A 22,350-nucleotide genomic window follows, 5' to 3' on the forward strand; every position below is an offset into this window, starting at 1 on the left:
GAAATCTACAGTTAAACATAGATTTACATAAATCATACATGGAATACATAAATCATTATATTAATAATACCATACTCGGTAAGGTGCGTATGTCTGACAATCGTTCCTCTCCCGATGACTGGCTGGAATAGTTTAAAAACCTAATTGTATTAGGTATGAATTTACTGTGACTTCATGCTTGAGTACATTTTATTTCATCCCCCTACCCCGCCATGTTAGCAGGCTGCAGATCTCTCTAGTCAATTTCATGCTGCAGGTGCAATTGCTTCGAGTTACTGGTACTCGCCGGCGTCTTTGAAACATCTATCTCCTCTTGCTTACTTCTTCCATTTCCACATAGTGCCTTTTCTGCTTACCTTTACATTTTGGTGTGTACTGTCTGAGGGTGTCTGACCCTGCAGTCCGCCTGCCTTCGCATTGCTTCTTAAAGGAACATTACTTCTGTGGTCTTACTTTTTGATTCTGTTATGTCTGAGTGGATTACATTTTTAACCAAATGGTTCTTTGTACATCGACGCATTTTATATTATGGTCATTAAGATTGTCGTTTAACCCATAGGATTAGGAGATGGACGTATAACTGTTTGAAGAGGGTCGTTGTACAATCCGTTTAACACTTTGAGGCTGGGCACACGACTGACATTGGTTGGAAGATGTTTTTTTTGTTGTTGTTTTTTTCAAAAATATGTAATTCATCACTGCTTGCAAGAAAACTGGACTGAAGAATCTCTACACAATTCTAAGTTTCTAAACCGAAGTTGGAGGTGCTGTAGCTTCTAATAATCGAAAATGGGTTCAAGATGGATTTACACGATTTCAAACGATTGCTCCAGAAATAGGGATTGAACAAGAATTACTAAATCCCCTTTTTTGTAAATCTTTTTCCTCGGAAGATTGCAAAGGTGGAGCGATCAGGGAAGGCTGATGACGGACCTATTAATCCTTTCAGTGCATCAAAAGCACCAAAAGGTCTTGGAAACGTTTGGATGGAAATGTTTGACCTGGTCATAGTTTTATATGAAACTGGTGATTAGTCGGGGTTTTTTTTCCCCTCCTGGGATTCGTTTTTTTTTTTAATTTTAAATTTATTTTTTGTTTTGTTTTTGTTTTTCCTTCTCTAATGTGTATTTTTTAGGTGGTGTAGTAATGATCGTTGTTATCCATTCTTGGATTTTCTAATCTATCAATCCTTTCCATTTGAAGTAGTCCTGTATCTAAATGGAATTAGTTGAGATTGAAGCCCCTTGTAAAAGGAACAGACATGGTACATGGGCACAGTTTGCTTCACGGTGAGTCTCCTTTTTATTAGTTTATAAGGATTATACACGGGTTTAACAGGCGTGTACCGTACTGACAAAAGTAAGGTGGGTTTTTTTTTTTTTTTTTTTGGTTTTTTTTTTTTAGGTTTCTTCTTTGCCATTACTTAATTAGGTAGTATTTGTAATTGCTGCATTTAACTGACTAAGCTATTGCTGTCTTTTTTTTTAGATACAGCATGTAAATTATCAGCACAGACTGCTCTTTCGTCTCCACTTGTATGGGTTCATGTTCCTTACAGGAGAAATGCATGTCCATTTTACACGCAGTGTGCGCTTTGAATGAGATTTGAACCGTATTTCTCATCTGCATATTGTGCAATGGTGGTTACTGGTTTCTATAGGCAGATAAAACACTTTGAGTTTAGATACACAAAAGGGAATGTAGCTACAGCTTGTAGTTATATATATATATATATATATATATATATATCTATATAATATATATATATATACGATCATATATATATAGATGTCTAAAAATAGTTAACATACTGGATTTTTAAGCGAATCTTAACTTTTCCCTGTCACTGATGTATTACTATATAAAACAAAGAAAGAAGTCATGTAATTGATATAATCTAGTTAGTATTGGGGATCTGAAAGCGATCACAGAGAACATAATATCTAATGGCTCCCAGCATTTAGCAAAAATAATATACATTAGATTGGGGGGGGGGGGGGGGGACAAAACACTGCATCATAAATTACTGGTAAGCTACCCATTTTACAATTCCCCTTTTTTAGACCAAAATGAAAACACTCTGAATCAGTTTGGTCTCCACCAAATGAATGTTGCCTTCTGTTTCAGTTGTTGCAAGTCTCATCATACTTGGGTTGTCTGGGGCAACAAAGAAGGGGACAGGTAATACATTTCCACAATTAAATATTTATTTCTCTCATTCTTTAATTTTGAACATTTGTATTGCCATAGTTTGATTTTCACCTAAGACTAGTAACCAGTTATATGCCAGAGCTATGTTAACTTAAGTCTTTAAAAAAAAAAAAGTGTATACTACTGATTGATGCAATGCAATAACTACCCAATCTACACTGTTATAGCTTTTTATAAAGAATATTATTTATAGGTAGATATGAATCTGTGTTTCAGAAAAAGCAAACATCCCAGGAACAGCTCAATGTGGCACCTGGATAAAGAATCCAGAAGGGGGCATTTTCACTTCACCCAACTACCCCAACAAATACCCTCCAGAGAAAGAGTGCATTTACATCATTGAAGGTAAACAATTCTGCCGTTGTGTACTGTACATTGATCTGGTGTTAATTTGTTTTGGAAATGGATACAAACAAACAGCAGATGGTTGAAAGTGCTGTACCGTCCGGTAATAACAGCTTTGAGCCTACAAAAAATAAAATGTCTGATTCTGTGTAAGAAGGTCCATTTTAAGTGACTCAAACATTTAACCAACCATGTCCAGTTGTCTGTCTAGGATGCAATATCACTGCCTGTTCAATGCGTAATTAACAGTAGAAAACGTGACTGAACTCAACTGTATAATATAGTTCCATTCAACATCTGGAGAACATCTTGTTACTGAAACCCAAGGAAGAGAGGAGAGACTGCAAAGCATTTAGAGATAAGGGGAGAGAGGAATACTCTGTGCTATTGGGGATGTATTGCAGTAGGCATCCTCAGTTATACTGCTTCAAATAAAATACATTTGGACAGCACTATTTTTCAGTTGTATTCTAAAATTTGACTAGAGATCTGTCAAACAGAAATCTGTCAATGGCAGTTTAAAGTTGTTATAATTTAGTAATAACTTAAGGCTTCACTAGTGACAGAGCATGTATCATTTATAGATTTATCATGCAGCAGCCTCTCATATAAATCTTAGTGTTCACTGTCGCTGATAACATGGTATTTACTTGACCAACCAATCAGCATCTTCCTGAGCATGTTGTTAAATTACTTCATGTTACATAGCTATAACAAAATATGAATCCCAATGAAGTCTGCACCTCATGTCCACTTGCGCTACCTCCTCCTCCTCTTGCGAATGCTGTCTTTGACACCCAGTTACTCAGTTTGCATGTGGGTTGAGTGGTTGGTGCTGAAGACACTTACTGATGTAGGGTTTGATTGACCCAGAGGAAAGATCAGAGCAGGATCATAAAGCTGCACAATTCATGAATAATAAATCTGTACAGATAAAACAGCACAAACCATTTAAGCTGTGGCGCTGTAGTACTGTTTCCCTGGTGACAAAGGGTATGTCATCAGTTTAGGTAGAACAAGAAGCTCAACTGACTGGATAGACATGGTGGTAACGTGGTATACATTACACAGAAAAAATAATTCAGTGAACATTGGATTTGGACTGTATCATGAAATCAACATGTAATAACAGATATACCGTAAGATTTCCAAAGAGTCCAAGTTACGTCACCAAAATAGCCTGGCACTATCACCTTTAGAAAGGAAGCTGCATTATACTGCTAACAGCATCACTGTTCCCACAACACTCTGATTATTGGTGAACAGCCATGATTGAATAGCAACAGTATAGACAGGAAGCAATATTCACTGGATTGGCTATGAAGTTAATAGATAAAATACAAAATACATCATTGATCATGCAGGCTCAATAGCCCAGTAGCAGTGCTTTTGTTAAATATACTGTCTGGCACTGAAAACAAGGCTGTTTCTTCCTGAATTGATCCTGCATTCGTCCTGCATGGAATGTTGTACAGCGGACAAGCTGCAATGTCTCTTTTGATTGGAAGCAGAATGTAATTCCTCTGTACCAATCATCTCTATCTTGCTGTTTTATGTTTAATACTGTCAGCTGTATTCAAATATATATCCGAGGATCAGCTTATCTGAAAAACAGCAAGTTCATTTCTATCATCTTTTAGTGACAACATCTGCATGTCTAGAAAATGAGATTTGTTTGGAGGTTTGGAATTATTTCTATGTGGAAAACTATTTGTGATTTTGAAAGATGTAGTAGACATGATAACATATTTTCATGGTGCTGCTATACTGTACTGTTGTAAGTAAAAATTCAAATCTCATTACACAATAGTTTGCTTATATATATATATATATACACACACACACACACACGCACGATCATTCAGAAGGTTAAAATTACTTGTGTACACAGATAGTTTATTTTTGGTAATTTGCATTGCATAAACAAGTTAAGTATAACAAGTCAAGGTTTTGATACCAACATTTAATTTACACCATTTTTGTATAAAAAAGGCTGTTATTAACTTAATCACATTTTTAAATTTGCCTTCAGAGTTTATTGTTGTTGTTTTTCTTCCCCCCCCCAAAGAAAATGCAAATTGCATTTCATTATTACGATTAATGATGATCATCCTTAACTGTAAACATCCAATCATAAGAAATATACCTATATAAGAACTATAAAATTAAGTACCGTAATATATTTAATATGTTTCAACATGAAGTCTTTATCTTGAAGTGCTTTTTTAGTTTATGATATATGATGGTTGTGTAAGGCTCCATTAAGTACACTATGCCAATAAAAGTCTGTCCAATAGTATTATAAGTCTCTCCCTAATAACCCCTACGGCCATTACTTTTCAAACAGCCTTGACTGTGAAGGATCCTGCAGACCCTGCACTTACAGTACAATCAGCCCTCTGTCATTGTACAGAATAAGAATCAGGGATGCCATTTGTATAATATATCAGTTGGGGGTACCACTGCAGTGTCTGAGTGATGTAAGAATCTAGATGTCTCAAAATGTTTTGCAGTTAAATTCAGATAAGACAGAGGTTTGGATTTTGGGTTCTCAGCAACAACTGGAATTGGTCAATTCTCTAAAATCAGAGCTGAGTAATTTAACATCAGACCCAAAATCAGAAGACAGGGATTCACATTTGATTCTGATTTATGTTTTGAGGTTCATATCCGTAATGTCACCAAAGTGTTTTTTTTTTTTTTGTTTTTTTTTAATCATTGAAATATTGCTAAGGTTAGGTCTGGTCTTTCATTGCTTGATTCTTGCTTTTATCTCATCTAGACTCGATTACTGCAATGTTTTTTTTTTCGCAGTCCATGCCTTTTCACTGTTTCAGCTTGTTCAAAATGCAGTGCCGCAGGTGCTTAGTAAACAAAAGAAAAGTGACCACACAACTCCCGTGCTGGCTTCTGTACACTGGCTTTCAGTAAGATATAGAGTTGACTATAAGATTGACTTACAAAACACTTCATGGTCTGCCACCTGATTATCTAAAAGAGCTTTTGTCCCTACATGTACCTAGACTTGCTTTAAGGTTGGCTTATTCTGGTCGTCTGTCCTTCCCAAATATTAAGACAAAAAAGAAAGGAGAAAGAGATTTTAGTTACAATGCTTCCAGATTATGGAATAGACAACCATCTGATATTAGAGATGCAGAGTCACGTAATATTTTTTTAATCAAGATTAAAAACTCACTTTTCTTTTACTAGCATTTTATTAAAAATGTTAAGTGTGCTTTCTTCTTCTCATGTTTTTCTCAACTAATATTGATTTTTTTTTGTATTCATTTTACTATACCGATTAACTTTTTCATGGTCATGTTCTTTAATTGAATAAATTAATTGTATTGTAATTTTTGTTTTTATTGACTTGAAAAGTGCTTTGAGATACTGTTGTGTACTTATTTACCTTTTTAAGGGCCTGTCCTATAAAACAAAGTGTGTACCACATATAACTGGTGTTTCAAGCTTTTTTGCAACTTTTTCATAGGAATAGTATTATTGCCTCATTCATCCAAGCTGTGCATAATACATCTCTTCCTGTTCTTCCCACCTGATTCAGTGTTTCTGTTTTTGTCTTTTATCTAGCTGCACCTAGGCAATGCATTGACCTGTTCTTTGCTGAACAATATTCCATTGAGTCTTCATGGGAATGTAAATTTGATCACATTGAGGTTCGAGATGGACCATTTGGCTTTTCTCCGATAGTTGGACGCTTCTGTGGTCAACAAACCCCACCATTTATCAAATCCAGTGGCCGATATCTTTGGATAAAGTTTTTTGCAGACGGAGAATTGGAGGCGATTGGATTTTCTGCAACATACAATTTCGTACCAGGTAAAAACATTTTTTTTAAAAATCAATAAAAGTTTGTTACTTAATGAAATCTGTTCTACTTTTTTTAACACATTACAACATTGTATTGGTTGCACATAACCAGGCTAGATATAGCTTGATCTGCCTCTAAGACTCTTTCAGTTCTAACTATTCAAGCATGCTCTCTGTATCTGTGAAGATTTAGAATTTGGAATACTAAAACAACGCTTGTTGTTTAGCTCCATCACATGGTATTAGCTAGGGCGGGATAAATCTTGATATTAAAACAAAAACTCACAATGCTACACACAAAGGGTATTTTGTGGCTTCTGTAATGTGGCACATTGTATGTCATTTAACATGGTATAAAAACACATTCAAAGGGTTTTAGAACTCACATTTGGTAAGGTCGGTCCTTTTTTAAAGACAGTTTAGATGTTAATGTTATTTGGTGATTCAGCAGCACAACATATAAACACAAATATAGACTATACAATTATAAATGACACAAAACATTTAAGAAAATACTTTTTTTTTTTTTTTGTTGTATTTTAATTATTTAATTGGTAGCCAAATAGAGTAAAAACCTGTTGAATCCTTATAATCTACATCTGTATAAAGTGGCAACATTTTTGGGTCCCAACCAAATCTCTATTGAAATGAATGGTGTGATACACTCTAAATCTGTCTATCCCTTCTCACTAAAATCAGTGTACATGTAGGTGCAGTCCGGTCCCAAGACTTTAAGTTTATAATAAATGATGTTGCATAAATATGCACACGTCTTGTAGTCATAGTCGATTTGCAATAAAATCCTAGTTTACACAGTGTAGAAAGTAAGACATACAATGAATGCAATCCTTGAATACAGGGTGCACCTAAACATTACATTTCTACCTTTCTTTAGTACAGTATTAGATTTGACAGTACCTCTGTAAACCAATACATTGTGTTTCCTGGTCCCAAGCGGTGCTGTGCGAGACAGGTTTTACTATACACTGCTACAAAGTCTGTCATTTGTACAGATGTTATGTTGTTGAGTGACTGCGCGTAGCATTTTTTACAGTTTGTATAAAAAATATTTCATATTAACATATTTAACTCTGGTAATAACTGCTAGTGTTTATATGGATATATTTATTTTATTTCAATATTGTAATTTTACAACTGTAGGCTATATTAAGACTATTATTACTCTAAAATGTAAAAAACAACCTAGCCTGTATCCTACCCACAACTATAAAGGTCTAGTGTAAGTATATAAAATACTTACTTGTTGTTTCGATGCTCCTACCATGGGGGTTTGCAGTTGAAGTCCCTTTTTTTATTTATTTAAAAAAAAAAAAAAAGGTTTGTCGGATTTGATGAAATTGCACGTTATATCCACGTTATATCTCTCAACCAATTTTGCAGTGCCTTTAAGGTTCAGGAATGGTTTGATTTAATTCTGTGTACGAGAAACTGCAAACTGGAGCACTGCACAGTGATTGCTTCAGATTTATCAACCCTTTCGGTCCTTATTTGCTAAATTGAACACGTTTTTTAAAGACCAATGAAAATATCTATAAATTTCTATTCAATAATTTTGGAAATCGTAGGAGCAAGGACTGGAATAAATGAAACACATTTGTACCACTGGGTATAAAAAGAAACAATGAGAAATGAAGTCCCTTTTGTACTAATTAAGCATAAATTGACACCTGTTTTCCATAAAATTGATATTTGTTTCTTCTGTTCCAGATTGACTCTGTTGTCATGACGTTATGATTGATAGGTCAGTCACCCAGTAGTACAGCAATCGCTGAGTGGGAGACTCAGAGGTATTGCTTTTAATTTCCTGAAGCTGGTGACACATTGAGTAAAGTCCTTACACTAACGATTAGATTTGACAAGTATTCTAAAGTTAAGATGTGGTTGTATATATTTCCTTTAAGAAAATGTCATCGAATGCATTGCAATTGAAAAGTTATGTAGTTTGTAAAAATGTTCTTGTTGCAATTCTTTCATATGGCTAAGGGACCTTACAGAGGCATAGCAGCTGGCTAGTTGCTTCAGTTCGTTTCGTGGTTGATTTCAAGCAGTAAAATAATAACAAAGACCCATTTTCAGATCTTTGTTGTGTCTTGTTTCCCGGTTCAGTCTCTCGCAGGGCAGAGAGCAGGACCCTCTTCAGAGCTGATTTCAGCCTTCTCAGGACATGATTTTAGCCATTTTCATATCTGATTCTATTCCCACTTCAGAGCACATTTCAGAACAGATTTCAGACACTTTTTGAACCACATTTCTAGGACCACTTTTAGACCCACTTCTCTCTAATTTTCTGACAATTTTCAGACCTTGTTCTAGTCTTTTTAATTAAACCTCAACCTGTTTTGATTGGATCGTTGAATTCATAGGTGGTGTTTAATGTCACACAACTTGCTTAAACACTGGTTAATTCATCTCCCGCCACTCCTTGGCCTTGCTCACAGCTCATGACTGACAGTTCACTTGAATTTCCTTTGTCCTGTCAAGTGTGATTGATACTGTTCCCCCACTCTCCATGTTGTCAAGGGGGAAAGACCTGTCTGTGGTCAATGTCCAGAGTTTGCCTGTTTGCAGAGATCTCGATTTGTGATTACGCAAAGGAATTTTTACGACTCAGCTTCACAAAGCTGCATTTGTCTTTGACCAAGAGATGGGAGTTAAGAGAAAAAAACATTAACTTGCAAGTTTCTCAAACTAGTTTAAACAGTGTTTAATACACATCCAGCAATAACCTGATTTGACTGCATTCACTGTCTGCTACACCAGAGAGGTGCAGATTGTATTTTGCAAGGACGTGCAAAGGATGAAGTGCTGGTTGAAGGGGGAATGGAGATCCAATTTTGAATGCAGATGATGAAGGCAGACCAGGCAGTCGCGTCAGTGGAGAGTGAGCAGCAGCCATGTAGTCTTGGGCAGTGAGGAGATTGCACAGGGAAGAATTTAATTGACTATCAAATCACTGAACTAAATAATAAGCAGGGGAAAGGTGTGCTGAGGGGAGCAGCAGACGGAACCAGGGAGCCTGGGGTGAGAGCATCATTATTGCTAATGCAGTTTTAGATTATAAAATGATGACAGTAACATAAATCCAGACGAGATGGTGCTGGAGTTGCATAATAAGGAGGGAAGAAGACTGTCTTTTGTTGATGATATTAGCTGTAGCTTGACAGTCGCAAAAAATGTATTTCCACCACCCGCGGGGAAGCTGTGACCATGAAGGGGTAGAGCTTAAGGAAAGCGGTAGATTTTAGTTGTGTTGGAAACTCTTGAATTTCAAGGTACCAGGGACTGGAAAACCATTGGTTGTACAACAGCCCCTTGAAGCTGGTGGAGTAGGCATCAATATGGACGGAGAGAGCCTGGAGGCAGAAATTAAGTCCTCATAGAACATAGGTAGGCCATTCCAATGTTGCAAGAGGGAGATCAAGTGTGATGCCGAGGAAGTTGAGGGAGTGAGCTGTACCATTTTTTCCCCTTCAGAAAGTTTGTGCCAACTGCAGAGAACATTGTGCAGAGCTGCTTGAGGGGTTATGCTGAGGGTTGAGATGTGGTGGAAAATGAAGATAAATTCATTGAGGATAATCAGGAGGAAGGGGACGCAATGATGGTTGAGCAGGATCCAGTGGAGAACTTCAGAGAGGGAGTAAAAAATCGTGGGGTGCTGCAGCAGCCAAAAGAGAGCTGGACGGGAAAAATAATTGACCCAAAAAGAAGAGATATTGCAAATTGATATAGCAAAGAGATATTGGCCCTTCCTGCAGGCTCCAAAGAGATTATGGAGTGAAGGGTGGATAGGCATACCTTGAAGGCATTGGAGAGATTTGTCTTGTATAAGCAGTACCCTTGGCCAGCTGCATTGATGGAATGAAAGCATCAGAGTTGATGACTCCCCTGCTTACAGAGTTAGTCACCGATGCCTATTGAGGAGGTGTCTGTGCGCATGGAAAATTTGTGAGGTGCTGAAAGAGGTCTTAGTTAAACAAGGTGAGACCAGGAGGGAAGGGGGCAGAGGCCCAGCACGTGCAGTAATGCAGTAAGCATGAGCTTGCTCTGAGAGTCTTCCAACGGGAGATAATATGCTGTGCTAGGTGGAGGAGGATAGAATCCCAGCCGGAACCAGGAGGATGGTTACAGGAAGGAACAAACTTGATCTCTGAGAGTCTTCCATTAGAAGATATTGAATGCTTTGCCAGGGGGATAAACGTCCTGCCCAGGGGGAAGATGCAAATTGCTATGTTGAGTGAGTGCAGATCTGGTTCAGGGAATAGGAAGCAGACTCCATCGTAAAGGAGTTCCAAACTCAGCCCAAAATGTTTGCGAATGCGACTAAACATTTTTGGGGGCAACTATCTTTTTTGGGTTTAGTGTGCATGACGTCTTTCTGTAAATACAACATTTAAAATACAAATAATAATAAAAAGGAAAAACCTCAAGTGAAAAGATTAACAAGGTGAAAAGACTTTTCTTTGGAACTCCAATAAACCAGTTGTTGTCTTTCACCAGTCAAATCTTAGGGTGCTTAAATAATGTTTTGAGTCTGTTGCATCTAGCAGACACATCTATCCCAGGTATAATTGATTTGGTTATTGTTTACCGTCAGGAGTCTGCTGATGATTTAATTGTGCAGCAGCTTCCCTGGTTAGACGATGAACTGTTATCTGTTCAGCCAAAAAAGCAGGCATGGCAAATCAAGACATTACCATAATGAAAAACAGTTCCTGTATCGTGAGTTTTGTACTAAAGCATTGTCAGCTGCTGCAGAGAAAAGGGAGTTTATTTCTCAAACTGACCATTTGAAGAATGTTGAAAGCAGAAATACTTGGGACTGACACCAGTAGCCAGGACAGTGTGCTACTGAAGCAACTGCTGAGTAAGACAAGCAAAAATATTGAATGCAGCTTACTTGATTGCAGTAGAAAAGCTGCTATTCACTGCTAATAAAAAATTAGGGTTTCTAAAATATATGACAGTGTGCTTGCAAAATATAAACATGCTGTTTTCATTATAGTCATCAGCTGCATAGATTAACCATTCAGCAGAATGAGGCAATAATATTTTATTGTTTTAGTATCACTATAGTGTGATAACAAATTTGAAGCCGTTGAATCTGGTATCAACCAACTTACTCTTAAAGTGGACCCTAACAATTGGATTTGGGACCAATTTTTTTTTAGGCCTAGGAGACATTTGCTCCTAAGGCAAAAAGTTTGTCTGGAGCCCTGCTGTATCTAAAGGCCATGCTGATAATTAAGAATGAATATGAGACCTGTATGCTTTCATATCGCAGATCCTGGTTGAAGACTGGGAAGAATCGCAGAGGTTGAGTGATTTGAATGGTCTTGGATCCTGGAGCTTCTTTTATGTTGAGGCAGAGGAAGAAGTCAAAGAAAGGTTCTTAAAGTTGTAGAAAGAAGGAGGAGCAGCTGGAAGGGAGGGAAGGAGGGAGGGTCAGAGAAGAGAAGCAGGGTCCAAAAGTAATTGTGTATAAGAATCCAAGCAGTCAGTCACATTGGAGGGATGGAATTATCTGCTTTAAAAAAAGGACTAATTGATTGAGCTTAAGATATCAATGCACAGTTTGCAAAGACAGATTCAGTATCGGTGGAGATGACATGGCAGGGATGAGAAATCAACAGAGTTGGGATTACACGTTACTGTAACATTACTTTTGTCAATAACGAGGTAGTAAAACACATTCGATTTGTAATCAGAGTAATAATTTTACAGTTACTTTCTGCAAAAAATAAACAAGCTTGTCTTGTTACCTTTTCTCTGTTATACACTATGGCAGTGTGTCAGGATGAAAGCCCTGCCAGTACTCTTATGGGGGGGGGGGAGTAGGGGGGGCTTTCTGTCTCTGAGTCTCTCTCCCTGCCATTACCATCTGGGCTAGGACACTACCGCGCCACATACACCTACACTGGTAGTATTTCCTTCTTTTAAAGCCAAAGTACATCTCAGTTCAGTTGTAACCGCAAATGTGAACTGCTCTTTATTGTATTTACAGTCAGCACCACACAGTCAAGTTTGTTTGTTATACTACAGGCATTTTAAAAACCTGTCTGACACATTTAATGCTTAGCGGTTCATTTATTCAGCGCTTGTCAGGCGTGTCAGGTCCAATTTATTGTCACAGTACTGTATCTCTAGCCAAGCCCCAGCCCTTGTTCGCTGTATTTTTAACATACCTCTTTATAGACATGTATACTGATAAATCTTGTCCTGATCACTCATTTTATCACCAAATTTCTCAATAATGCGATCCAAGTCATTATTTTATTACTATAACATCTCAAAAAGCTCTGCAGATTTCTGCGATACTCTTTGAGTGCAGGATGCAGAAGCAGCTATCTCCTTTGTTTATGTCGGTGTTATCTCTGGTGCATGGGGCTATCAGATACACCCTTTTTTCAGCTTCATTCAGCTTCTATTGGTCACACTCATCCATTGAAAGGTTTTCTCAGCTTTTTCCAGAGAAAAAAACAACTAAAGACCTGTGCTTTTCGTCTTTTTGATAATGTCGGACATGGCCCAACATCGGACTGGAAAGGGAAAATTGTAATGTCGAACCTGGTCCGACATAGGACCGCAAAGGGCTAATACATGAATTACCTGATATACAGTTAAGTAGAAAACAATAGTCAGAACAATTGTTTTGCAGGACAAGACAAGAGAAAGCAATATAATAAGTAATATAACGAGTAATGTAACAAGTAATGTAACGAGTAAAATAACAAGTATTATAACGAGTAATACAATGAGTAATATAACAATATAATGAGTATTATAACGAGTAATACAATGAGTAATATAACAATATAATGAGTATTATATTGAGTAATACAATGAATGCACCGTGTAACAATTTATTTTTTTTTGTTCCTGGGTAGTAAGTGTTATTTCCTAATTGCTATTGCCTCAAAAGTATAGAAAATGGCTATTCTTCCCCACAAACTTTGCTTTTGTGACCAGGACAGGCAACTTTTTTATAAGTAGTAAGTAAGGATTTTTTTTTTTTCTGAAGACATGAGTAACACGTTACTTTTTTTTCAGTGACGTTCCCAACACTGGAACTAGCGAATGCTGGGGTTTGAATGCACGAATAATGCTATGCTGAGATTACTAGAAGCCTTTGATAGAAAGTCTGTCCATATTGTGGAGGAAAGCAGCTTGGAGAAAAGCAAAGTCTGTCTGTTTAGATTAAAAGGTCACCCCTGGAACTTGTGGTAGATTCAAAAACGTGGACAGCTGTAGTGATGAGGGCAGGTGGATGGAGGGGAATGCGGTTGAGAGTTGTGGATCTGGATCCTGACAGACTGGAAAAAGCCACAGAGGAGGAGATAGATAGATCAAAATGCAGGGAGACTGAGACTGATTTGAGTAGATTATAGTGATGTGTTGTCCTGGGCTGCTGAGCTGTAGGGATGATATTGGCGTCAGAGTTTTTGGCTCCAGATAAGAAGGGTGACGCAGGTATCCATTTTATTAATTATTGGAGGTTTAGCTGGGTTAGTTAAATAATGTAGTTTTTTAGATAGTGAGATTTTTTGTCTCTAAACCAAAATGGCAAAAATACTCACAGACCAGTGGGTTTGTTTAATTTATTGTCCAAGTTGAATTAAAACTGAAGTTTGGGTCTATACTCTAAACATAACGGAACACAAGCTCAAATGAAAAGCAAGACAGGGAATATAAATTACTAGGGTTACATAGGAAGTTTGACAAATAGATTGACAGGGAGCAGAACAGGGGGGAGGAGCCCTACCTCTTGCCACGAAGCACAGCCAAAGGTTATAATAAAAAATATACAATATGGACAACATGGGGCACTCAGTTTGCAGATAATTTTTGAGTCAATTATGTGCTGTAAATTATGTATGACCTGTATTATTCTTCATAATATGGGAAAACTTACAAGTACACCAGGAGGATTTTGCCAGATAGTTAATGTTTTATAAACTGGAATCTAATCTGTGTACTAGATAACATAGAAAAATTGAATTTAAAACTGGATTGTTTTCTTAACATGCTCATGGGGTTTCACTAAACATGAAAAAAGGGCATTCTTTTCACCTTGATGCATTTCAGTGAATTATATATAATGTGTGTAAACACATTTGTATATTTAAAAAGAAAATAAATAAAAAAAATAATATATTATATATATATATATAGATAGATAGATAGATAGATAGATAGATAGATAGATAGATAGATAGATAGATAGATTTATTAAACAAGTTTATGCAAAAGATATCAGGTATAAAAATGTGACTTCTAAATGTGTTTTTCATAGGGTATAGTATTAAGCATATTTAGAAACAAAACATTTAGCACCACTTTGGTAAATTTAAAAAAGGAACTTAAACTCCATAATAACATTTGATTGATTTGCCACTTTATTTTTGATTAATACGTGTGGTTTGCATATTGTGATGGGGTGTTCCTGTGCTACCACAACTTGGTGGGTTAATTATTATTATTATTAGTGTATTTAGCAGACACCTTTATCCAAGTCAACTTAGACTATGGGGTGTGAACTGCAGAGTCACTTACAACAACGTCTCGTCCGAAAGACGGAGCACAAGGAGGTTAAGTGACTTGCTCAAGGTCACACAGTGAGTCAGTGGGTGAGCAGGGATTTGAACCAGGAGCCATTTTGGATCCCACATGAGAGGTCAGGAGTCAAAATGGATGCCAGTTTCCAAACAAGCAGGGAGAAAATTTTAGAAAATGCCCCCACTTCTGAATACAACCAAACAGCAATCAGTTTTTCAGATACCTTCAGAGCATGAACCACGTCAACTTGCAAGATTAAGTTCAATGGTAGCAAATAGGGTCTTGCTCTGGGCTTATTAGGATTTTCCCAATTAAATCTGATCATTAATCTTACTTGAGAGTTCTTATCTTTGAGTTAATTATATATTCTAGAATGATCCGAGCAAATCTTTTTTAAAACTAAGTGGAGTTATAAAAAAAACATTCAAAATTAATTGGATATAACTCCTTTCCAAAATATTGGAACATGATCTCATGGTTCTCATTTTCAATCTCAATTTTCCTCCAGTCACATGTTTTCTTTCTTCAAATAAACGCTTTACACACAGGATGCCAAGAAACGCTGTAGCGTGTGTTTATATATATATATATAAAAATATAACATATATATATATATATATATATATATATATATATAGTGATGGATTGCAAGGCAGTCTAACGTTTTTCTTTCTTCAAATAAACGCTTTACACACAGGATGCCAAGAAGATACCTGTAGCGTAGTTTATTGTTTACAAAAAAGAAAAATAAAACAAAACCTAACTCCCTAACTAAACAAACGTTTCCCTAACTAATAACAAGGCAGGCTAAACCTGTTACCTTGTCACCAAAACCAAATCGTAATCCAAATCGTTATCCAAATACCTTTCCAATAGTTTATTGTCCTGTTTCAACAATACTCACAATAACCAGCTTACTCTTCAACTCTCCCAACCAAACTCATACACAACCCCCACCCACCCACTCACTCACACTCACACTCACACACACACACACACACACACACACACACACACACACACACACACACACACACACACACACTCCCTTTTGAAACATTATTAATTAGTTAATTGAATTAACCTGTAGTTGGTTCCGACTCCAGTAACCACTACTGGGTCCTAGTGCCCCCAGTGTATTGTCTCTACACAATAAGAACTATTTATTTTAAACCTGATTTAATTATTTTTAATCTCCCTTATTTAACAAACCATTATCAATTCACAGTGTATTAATTAAACCATCTTTAGTTTTGATCCCAAACACTTTATATTAATTACTTTGTTTACCAACCAGTTTGTTTACTTGTATTTTAACCGACTTTAGGGGATGTGGGATACACTGTATATATATATATATATATATATATATATATATATATATATATATATATATATATATATATATATATTAACCTGGGTCTACAATATAATCCCCTCTGAGAAGCATATCATATCACCTTTTCAGATTAGTTTACTTTCATATACAGGTGTGTGTTAAAAGGATTATCTAATAGGAATTGTAGGTTTTGCCATAGGCCTTTATTATGAAGTCATTTAAGTTATCAGTGGAAGGTCCAGTTATTTTCATTTAAAGTCAGGCTGTAATGAACATGTTAAATATAGCAGTCTTATATTAACTGTATCATGCTTGGACTAAGCCTGACCTCTCTCTGTTTCTAAAAAAATCTCCTGCACAAGCAGGTTTCAGACACCCTGTTTACCTTTTCAGGCTACTTTTTAAATGAATGTGTAGGGCCCTATGAAATCTGCGTTGCGGAGAACACGGATGGAATTGTGGAATTCAGAGAAAAAATTGAATTAGGCACCCAAGGACATTACCACAAAATCAGTTTAAACAATATATATATATATATATATATATATATATATATATATATATATATATATATATATATATATATATATGTAACAGGGGACATTTGTGCTGACCGTCTGGCGCATGCGTGGTACTGCAGGATGAGGGCAGCAGCCCCATAAGATCTGGCTGTCAGTCATGGTGATGACACGGAGAGGTGGGGAAGAGGGTGTGTTGGCTTTCCCTCTCTCTGAGTGGCTGAGAGCGAATTTTAGAATTTAAAGGCAAGGTTAAGCGGTCTCCGTTTTCTGTCTGTAAACTTTAATTCAGAAAATTGTTTTACTTTTAAAATATTGTCAGGATCTTTATTAAAGCTAAGTTATAAGTGGTTAAAATTGAAAACAGATTGTTATAATATTAATAACACTTTTTATTGTATCATGTTGTATTTTATTTAATAATAGCGGTTAACTTTAAGCTACATAGTTTACAAAGACGTGCTTGTGCGATGGGCAATTTATTTTTATGTGCAATTATATTTGTGTTAAATCGTTATAATAACACTTTTTAAATAATATGACAATATCTATTATTTAACATTCCCAGCTTAAACCGTCATCAGAGTTGTCATTTTAAGTTTGTTATCAGCGGATATTTTCATTATAGGTTTTCTTTGTACAAATATTACCGAAAGAGAAATAAATACGATATTCTGTATATCAGAAACAGTTAAGCATTAAGATTTATTTTTATGTGCAATTAGATTATTACAGCTGTCAAGTCACAAGTCATTTAGATATTCCCAATCGTACACTTGAAACGTCAAAAATGATATTCTCTGTATCAATAAAAGTGTTTGTACCCACTTCCCCACATTATTACAGCTGTCAAGTCACAAGTCATTTAGATATTCCCAATCGTACACTTGAAACGTCAAAAATGATATTCTCTGTATCAATAAAAGTGTTTGTACCCACTTCCCCATAACATTTATTAAAAAAAAAATGCAAAACAACCAAGCATTTTACTGTGAAAATAATAAGTTAGTTAAACATTAGCCTACATAGAATAAACACCTATATTTGCCACAGTATGTGAAACAACATTTTTGAAAGGAAATAAACATTTGGCAAGAAGTGATTTTAACTCTGCATAAACATAAATTATACTGACAAAATAATGTTTTTAAAATATTTATTTTTGTTAAAAACCACAATGCACATCCAAACACAGCGAGTGCTTTACTTTAAATAAAATGTATTTCTAAAAAAAACTTAAACGTACATTTACACTTCGATAAATAAAAGATGACAAATGTTACTTTTTTAAAGAGAAAAATAATGTCTGCAATACACTTCGAAAATATGATGTCAAATGTCACATTTTTAAACAAAAAAATACGGTCTGCAATACCTGTTTTCATTTCTTAAAAAAATAGAAATGACAACTGTAAAATTTTGGATAAATCTCCACAGAACCTTGCCTTTAAGTTCTAAAATCTGTGCATGCATAGAAAGGCGTAAAAAGGCAAATGCTAACTTATTTCATGGCTAATTTATTTCCTATGACACCTGCATTGGTATTACTGTGGACCTGACTACCATTGTTGGTACTCAGGCAACGGACAACAGCGCCCTGTGATGTGATCTGTTCCTTTGTGAATGGTTTCAATAAATGACCAGAAGGAGAACCTGCTGTGAAATGTGAGTGTTTTGTTTGTTTTTGTTTGTTGTTAATAATACTGTTTGTAATACTAAATCCGGATCAACAGCACTGAGCTTTTGTTGACAGTGTCAGTTAGTTTATTTTTTTTATTTTTTTTTTCCTTTGTTTAACTAGGTAGTCACATTGAGATTAAAACCTCTTTTACGAGTGAGACCTAGCCAAGCAGGTAGCAGCAAGTCAATCGGACAACAAGAACAAAATACACAATAAAATATAATTAAGACCCAGGCAAATCACAGATTGGCAGCTTTAGTTTGGACTGGAACTCATTCCAGAACCATGGGGCATAATAAGCAAAGGAGCCTTTACCAGCCTCAGTATATACATTTTTGGGATTTGAAAATGCAAAAAAGAATGAGATCTGAGGCTATGGTTAAAATAATTGAATCTGTTCAGTCTTGAACAAAGAAGACTACGTGGCGACCTAATTCAAGCATTCAAAATTCTAAAAGGTATTGACAGTGTCGACCCAAGGGACTTTTTCAGCCTGACAAAAGAGACAAGGACCAGGGGTCACAAATGGAGATTAGACAAAGAGCCATTCAGAACAGAAAATAGGAGGCACTTTTTTACACAGAGAATTGTGAGGGTCTGGAATCAACTCCTCAGTAATGTTGTTGAAGCTGACACCCTGGGATCCTTCAAGAAGCTGCTTGATGAGATTCTGGGATCAATAAGCTACTAACAACCAAACGAGCAAGATGGGCCGAATGGCCTCCTCTCGTTTGTAAACTTTCTTATGTTCTTATGTTCTTATGTTACTATGGGAAGCTATAAGGTATTTATTTAAATAAGAGGCTAATTTACATTGAATAGCCTTATATACCAGAATATACCAGTGCTTCAACCTGCGTAAAGCCAAAGAAGTCCAGCCTACCAAATTGTACAATGATGAGTATTAAATCTTGTATTTGTAATATAGCGAGTCCAGTTTACCTAAAGTTGTTGGTGATGCAAACCTATATACTGCATCACCATAGTCAATTTGCAGCAAAAACATACAAGCAATAAGCCTCTTTTTTTGTTTCCATAGAGAAACAAGATTTAAGTCTGTACAAAAAACATAAATTATAGTCTTTCTGCAAGATTTTCAATATGAGCCTTCCAGATTCCTATCCAACCAAATACCCAAATAATTGTAATTTTCAACAAACTCAATGTCATTGTGATCTAAAGTGACTAAAGTTAGAGTCACGGGTCTTGCAGCAGAGAACACCTTAGCTTTAGTCTTACTGGAATTTAAAAGAAGCTTTAAATCAATTAAAGATGTTTGAATGTAAATTACTAACTGCCAAGGTTAAGGACGAATTGCATGAATATAGAATGATACCATCGGCATAGAGATGGTACTTACAGTGTTTAATGTTATCACCAATATTAAAAAATATTATTATGTTATTATTATGTATTAATAATACAAACAATAACGGGCCAAGAATTGATCCTTGAGGAACACCCCTGTTTAACAAAACAGGGTTTGACATCAAATTTTCATATTTAACAATCTGTGATTGATTAGTAAGGTCCATTTGAAACCACCGAGCCACTTGTGATCCAGTACCAGCATTTAGTAACCTTTTGATAAGTAGTAAATGATTAACAGTATCAAAAGCCTTAGACAGATCAATGAATAGAGACACACGAGTTGATTTCTTATCCAAAGCCATTTGTATGTCATTGATCACTTTCAGTATTGCGGATACAGTACTATGACTCTGCCTAAAGCCAGACTGAATATTATCTAACATATTATTTGCCTCCAAGAAACATTTCAATTGACTACTAACCAATAATTCCAGAATTTGTGCCAAAGTTGACAGATTGGAAATTGACCTATAGTTGTCCATATCAGATGGATTCCCTGCTTTTAATAATGGAATAACATAAGCCAGTTTCCAGACATTCGGTATCTCATTAGACTCAATTGAGAGGTTGAAAATAGAAGTTAGTATTGAACTTCTCTCATTTTTAACTGTAATATGTTCTTTCAGCAATAATAATTGTATTTGTATAACAGTTTAACTTTAAATGATTTTATAACATGTATTTCTAATTCAGATACTTCAATATAGCAATCTGTTTTATAAATTGTAATTGTATTTTACATTGATATAAACAGAAGGCAAGAGGTTAATTGGTAATTAGGCACCTGCTTAGCAGCAAATGCAACCTTAAATATTAAAACTTAGGACTGCTATACTTTGATATAACCACATACCTATCCTAGTTCAATTGCTTATGGGATATTAACTGTGCTCCATAGATTCTGCCATTCTGCTCTCCTGGATCAGAATGTTTTGAGGCTCTGAGTCTAATTTTAAAAAGATGCTTTTGCTTGATAAGGGAGGTTTGGAACTTTCAGCAGGCCAGTCTGACCTTCAATGCAATGAACTTCTTCACACAGGACTTACACAGATCTGCTAATAATCTTGTTAGCTGGGCTCCCATCTCTACATTCTCATTCCCATTGTCAGGGGGCAAACACATTTTAACTGTATCTCGGTCCATCAAAGAACCGCACACCCTTGCAACAGAGGCCTTCCATGCAAAAGGATCTACTGACTTGTAGCACAAAAGGGATGTGCCAGAACCATCTGTGACAAGCCACTGCAGTCTGAAAGTGATTACACAGATGGATCAGTCGGTTGTTACGGTCCTGGGCCAGTGTGGTGACCCTCTGCCTTCCAGGACCTGGCCTGTCCCTCACAGAGCCAGTTTCCTGGTTTCTCTGGGCTAGTCTGCTGGTTGTTGAAGCAGAACATCTCATTCTCCGGGCAACTTCTCTCACAGACTGGCCACTTTAAATCATGCCAATAGCAAACAGGCAATCTTCGTTACTCAGGCTGTTCTTGCATTAATTAAAATCATTTATTTTTCAAATGAGTATACAATCAACTAATTTTGGCAATTTTACTCAAGTACCAAACACTGAGCACCTGGCGTTTTTATGAAATCACATGACTTGAGCTCAGTATTTTGTTGTCCTAAGGAACAATACTACTCAAACAATCAACAAACCTATCTGCTCACTATTTAAAATGTAAATAACATTATGTATGTGCCCAATGAGCTATTGATGTAAAACTATTTTATCTTGATTATTTTGAAATCCCTGCTCTCTAAATAATATTCAATACGTTAACTGATTGACAGTAATAATGTTGACAGTGCCATCGGCATTTTAAACCAGTTTGTAATACAGTTATTGAAACAACAAATTAACAGGGAGCCGAGACTTAATTAGATATTTTATCACCAACGGTGTACGTTTTTAAACTGCTTGTCATAGCATTTATCACCTCTGTGGAGTTGAGTTAGCACTTTAATTCTGCATAAAGTAATGCTTTGCAGTTACAATAAGGAAATGTGTTATTCTATGAGTGGGTGGAGACCCACGCTACATTTTTTTTCCTCCAATACTGTATGTGGATGACATAATTTACTTTTATTCTATGCACAATCTCATCGGATTCAGGCTAGGATTCCCAGATCCTCCCTATGTTCTGTGTGTCTTGTGTTGGAATTGGGTTGGAAGGTGTCAGTGGGATTCAAGTGCACACAGGTTCAGAAACATTGGTTCCTCTGAATATGTAGCTGTGGCCCCAGAAGCATCTAATCACCTTCTACACATAAACTTTATTGTACTTTATCAAACTGAATGCAGTAGGGATTCAAGGAAACACATGTACATGGATTAGGGAGTGGTTAACATGTAGAAAACAGAAAGTACTGATTAGAGGAAAAACCTCAGAATGGAGTGTGGTAACCAGCGGTGTACCACAGGGATCAGTATTAGGTCCTCTGCTATTCCTAATCTACATTAATGATTTAGATTCTGGTATAGTAAG

At 36.2% G+C, this 22,350-nt stretch overlaps 1 protein-coding gene across 1 annotated transcript; it reads left to right on the top strand.

Annotated features, from left to right (window-relative positions):
- Nucleotides 1–1,082: 1,082 nt before the first annotated feature.
- LOC121313767 (neuropilin and tolloid-like protein 1) lies at nucleotides 1,083–8,573 on the top strand. The gene is made up of 5 exons (XM_041246563.1): nucleotides 1,083–1,289; nucleotides 2,128–2,181; nucleotides 2,428–2,556; nucleotides 6,145–6,393; nucleotides 8,512–8,573. Exons 1-5 carry the CDS (start codon nucleotides 1,262–1,264, stop codon nucleotides 8,571–8,573), a joined length of 522 nt encoding a protein of 173 aa, XP_041102497.1. The 5' UTR covers nucleotides 1,083–1,261.
- Nucleotides 8,574–22,350: the final 13,777 nt, after the last annotated feature.

The sequence above is a fragment of the Polyodon spathula genome, chromosome 4 (assembly GCF_017654505.1).
Source record: "Polyodon spathula isolate WHYD16114869_AA chromosome 4, ASM1765450v1, whole genome shotgun sequence".
In the NCBI taxonomy this organism is placed as follows: domain Eukaryota; kingdom Metazoa; phylum Chordata; class Actinopteri; order Acipenseriformes; family Polyodontidae; genus Polyodon; species Polyodon spathula.

Coding starts and splice junctions, on each gene's coding strand:
- LOC121313767 (XM_041246563.1), top strand. CDS start 1,262: ATGGTACATGGGCACAGTTTGCTTCACG. Junction 2,182..2,427: donor GGCAACAAAGAAGGGGACAG/GTAATACATTTC, acceptor TCTGTGTTTCAG/AAAAAGCAAACATCCCAGGA. Junction 2,557..6,144: donor GTGCATTTACATCATTGAAG/GTAAACAATTCT, acceptor TCTTTTATCTAG/CTGCACCTAGGCAATGCATT.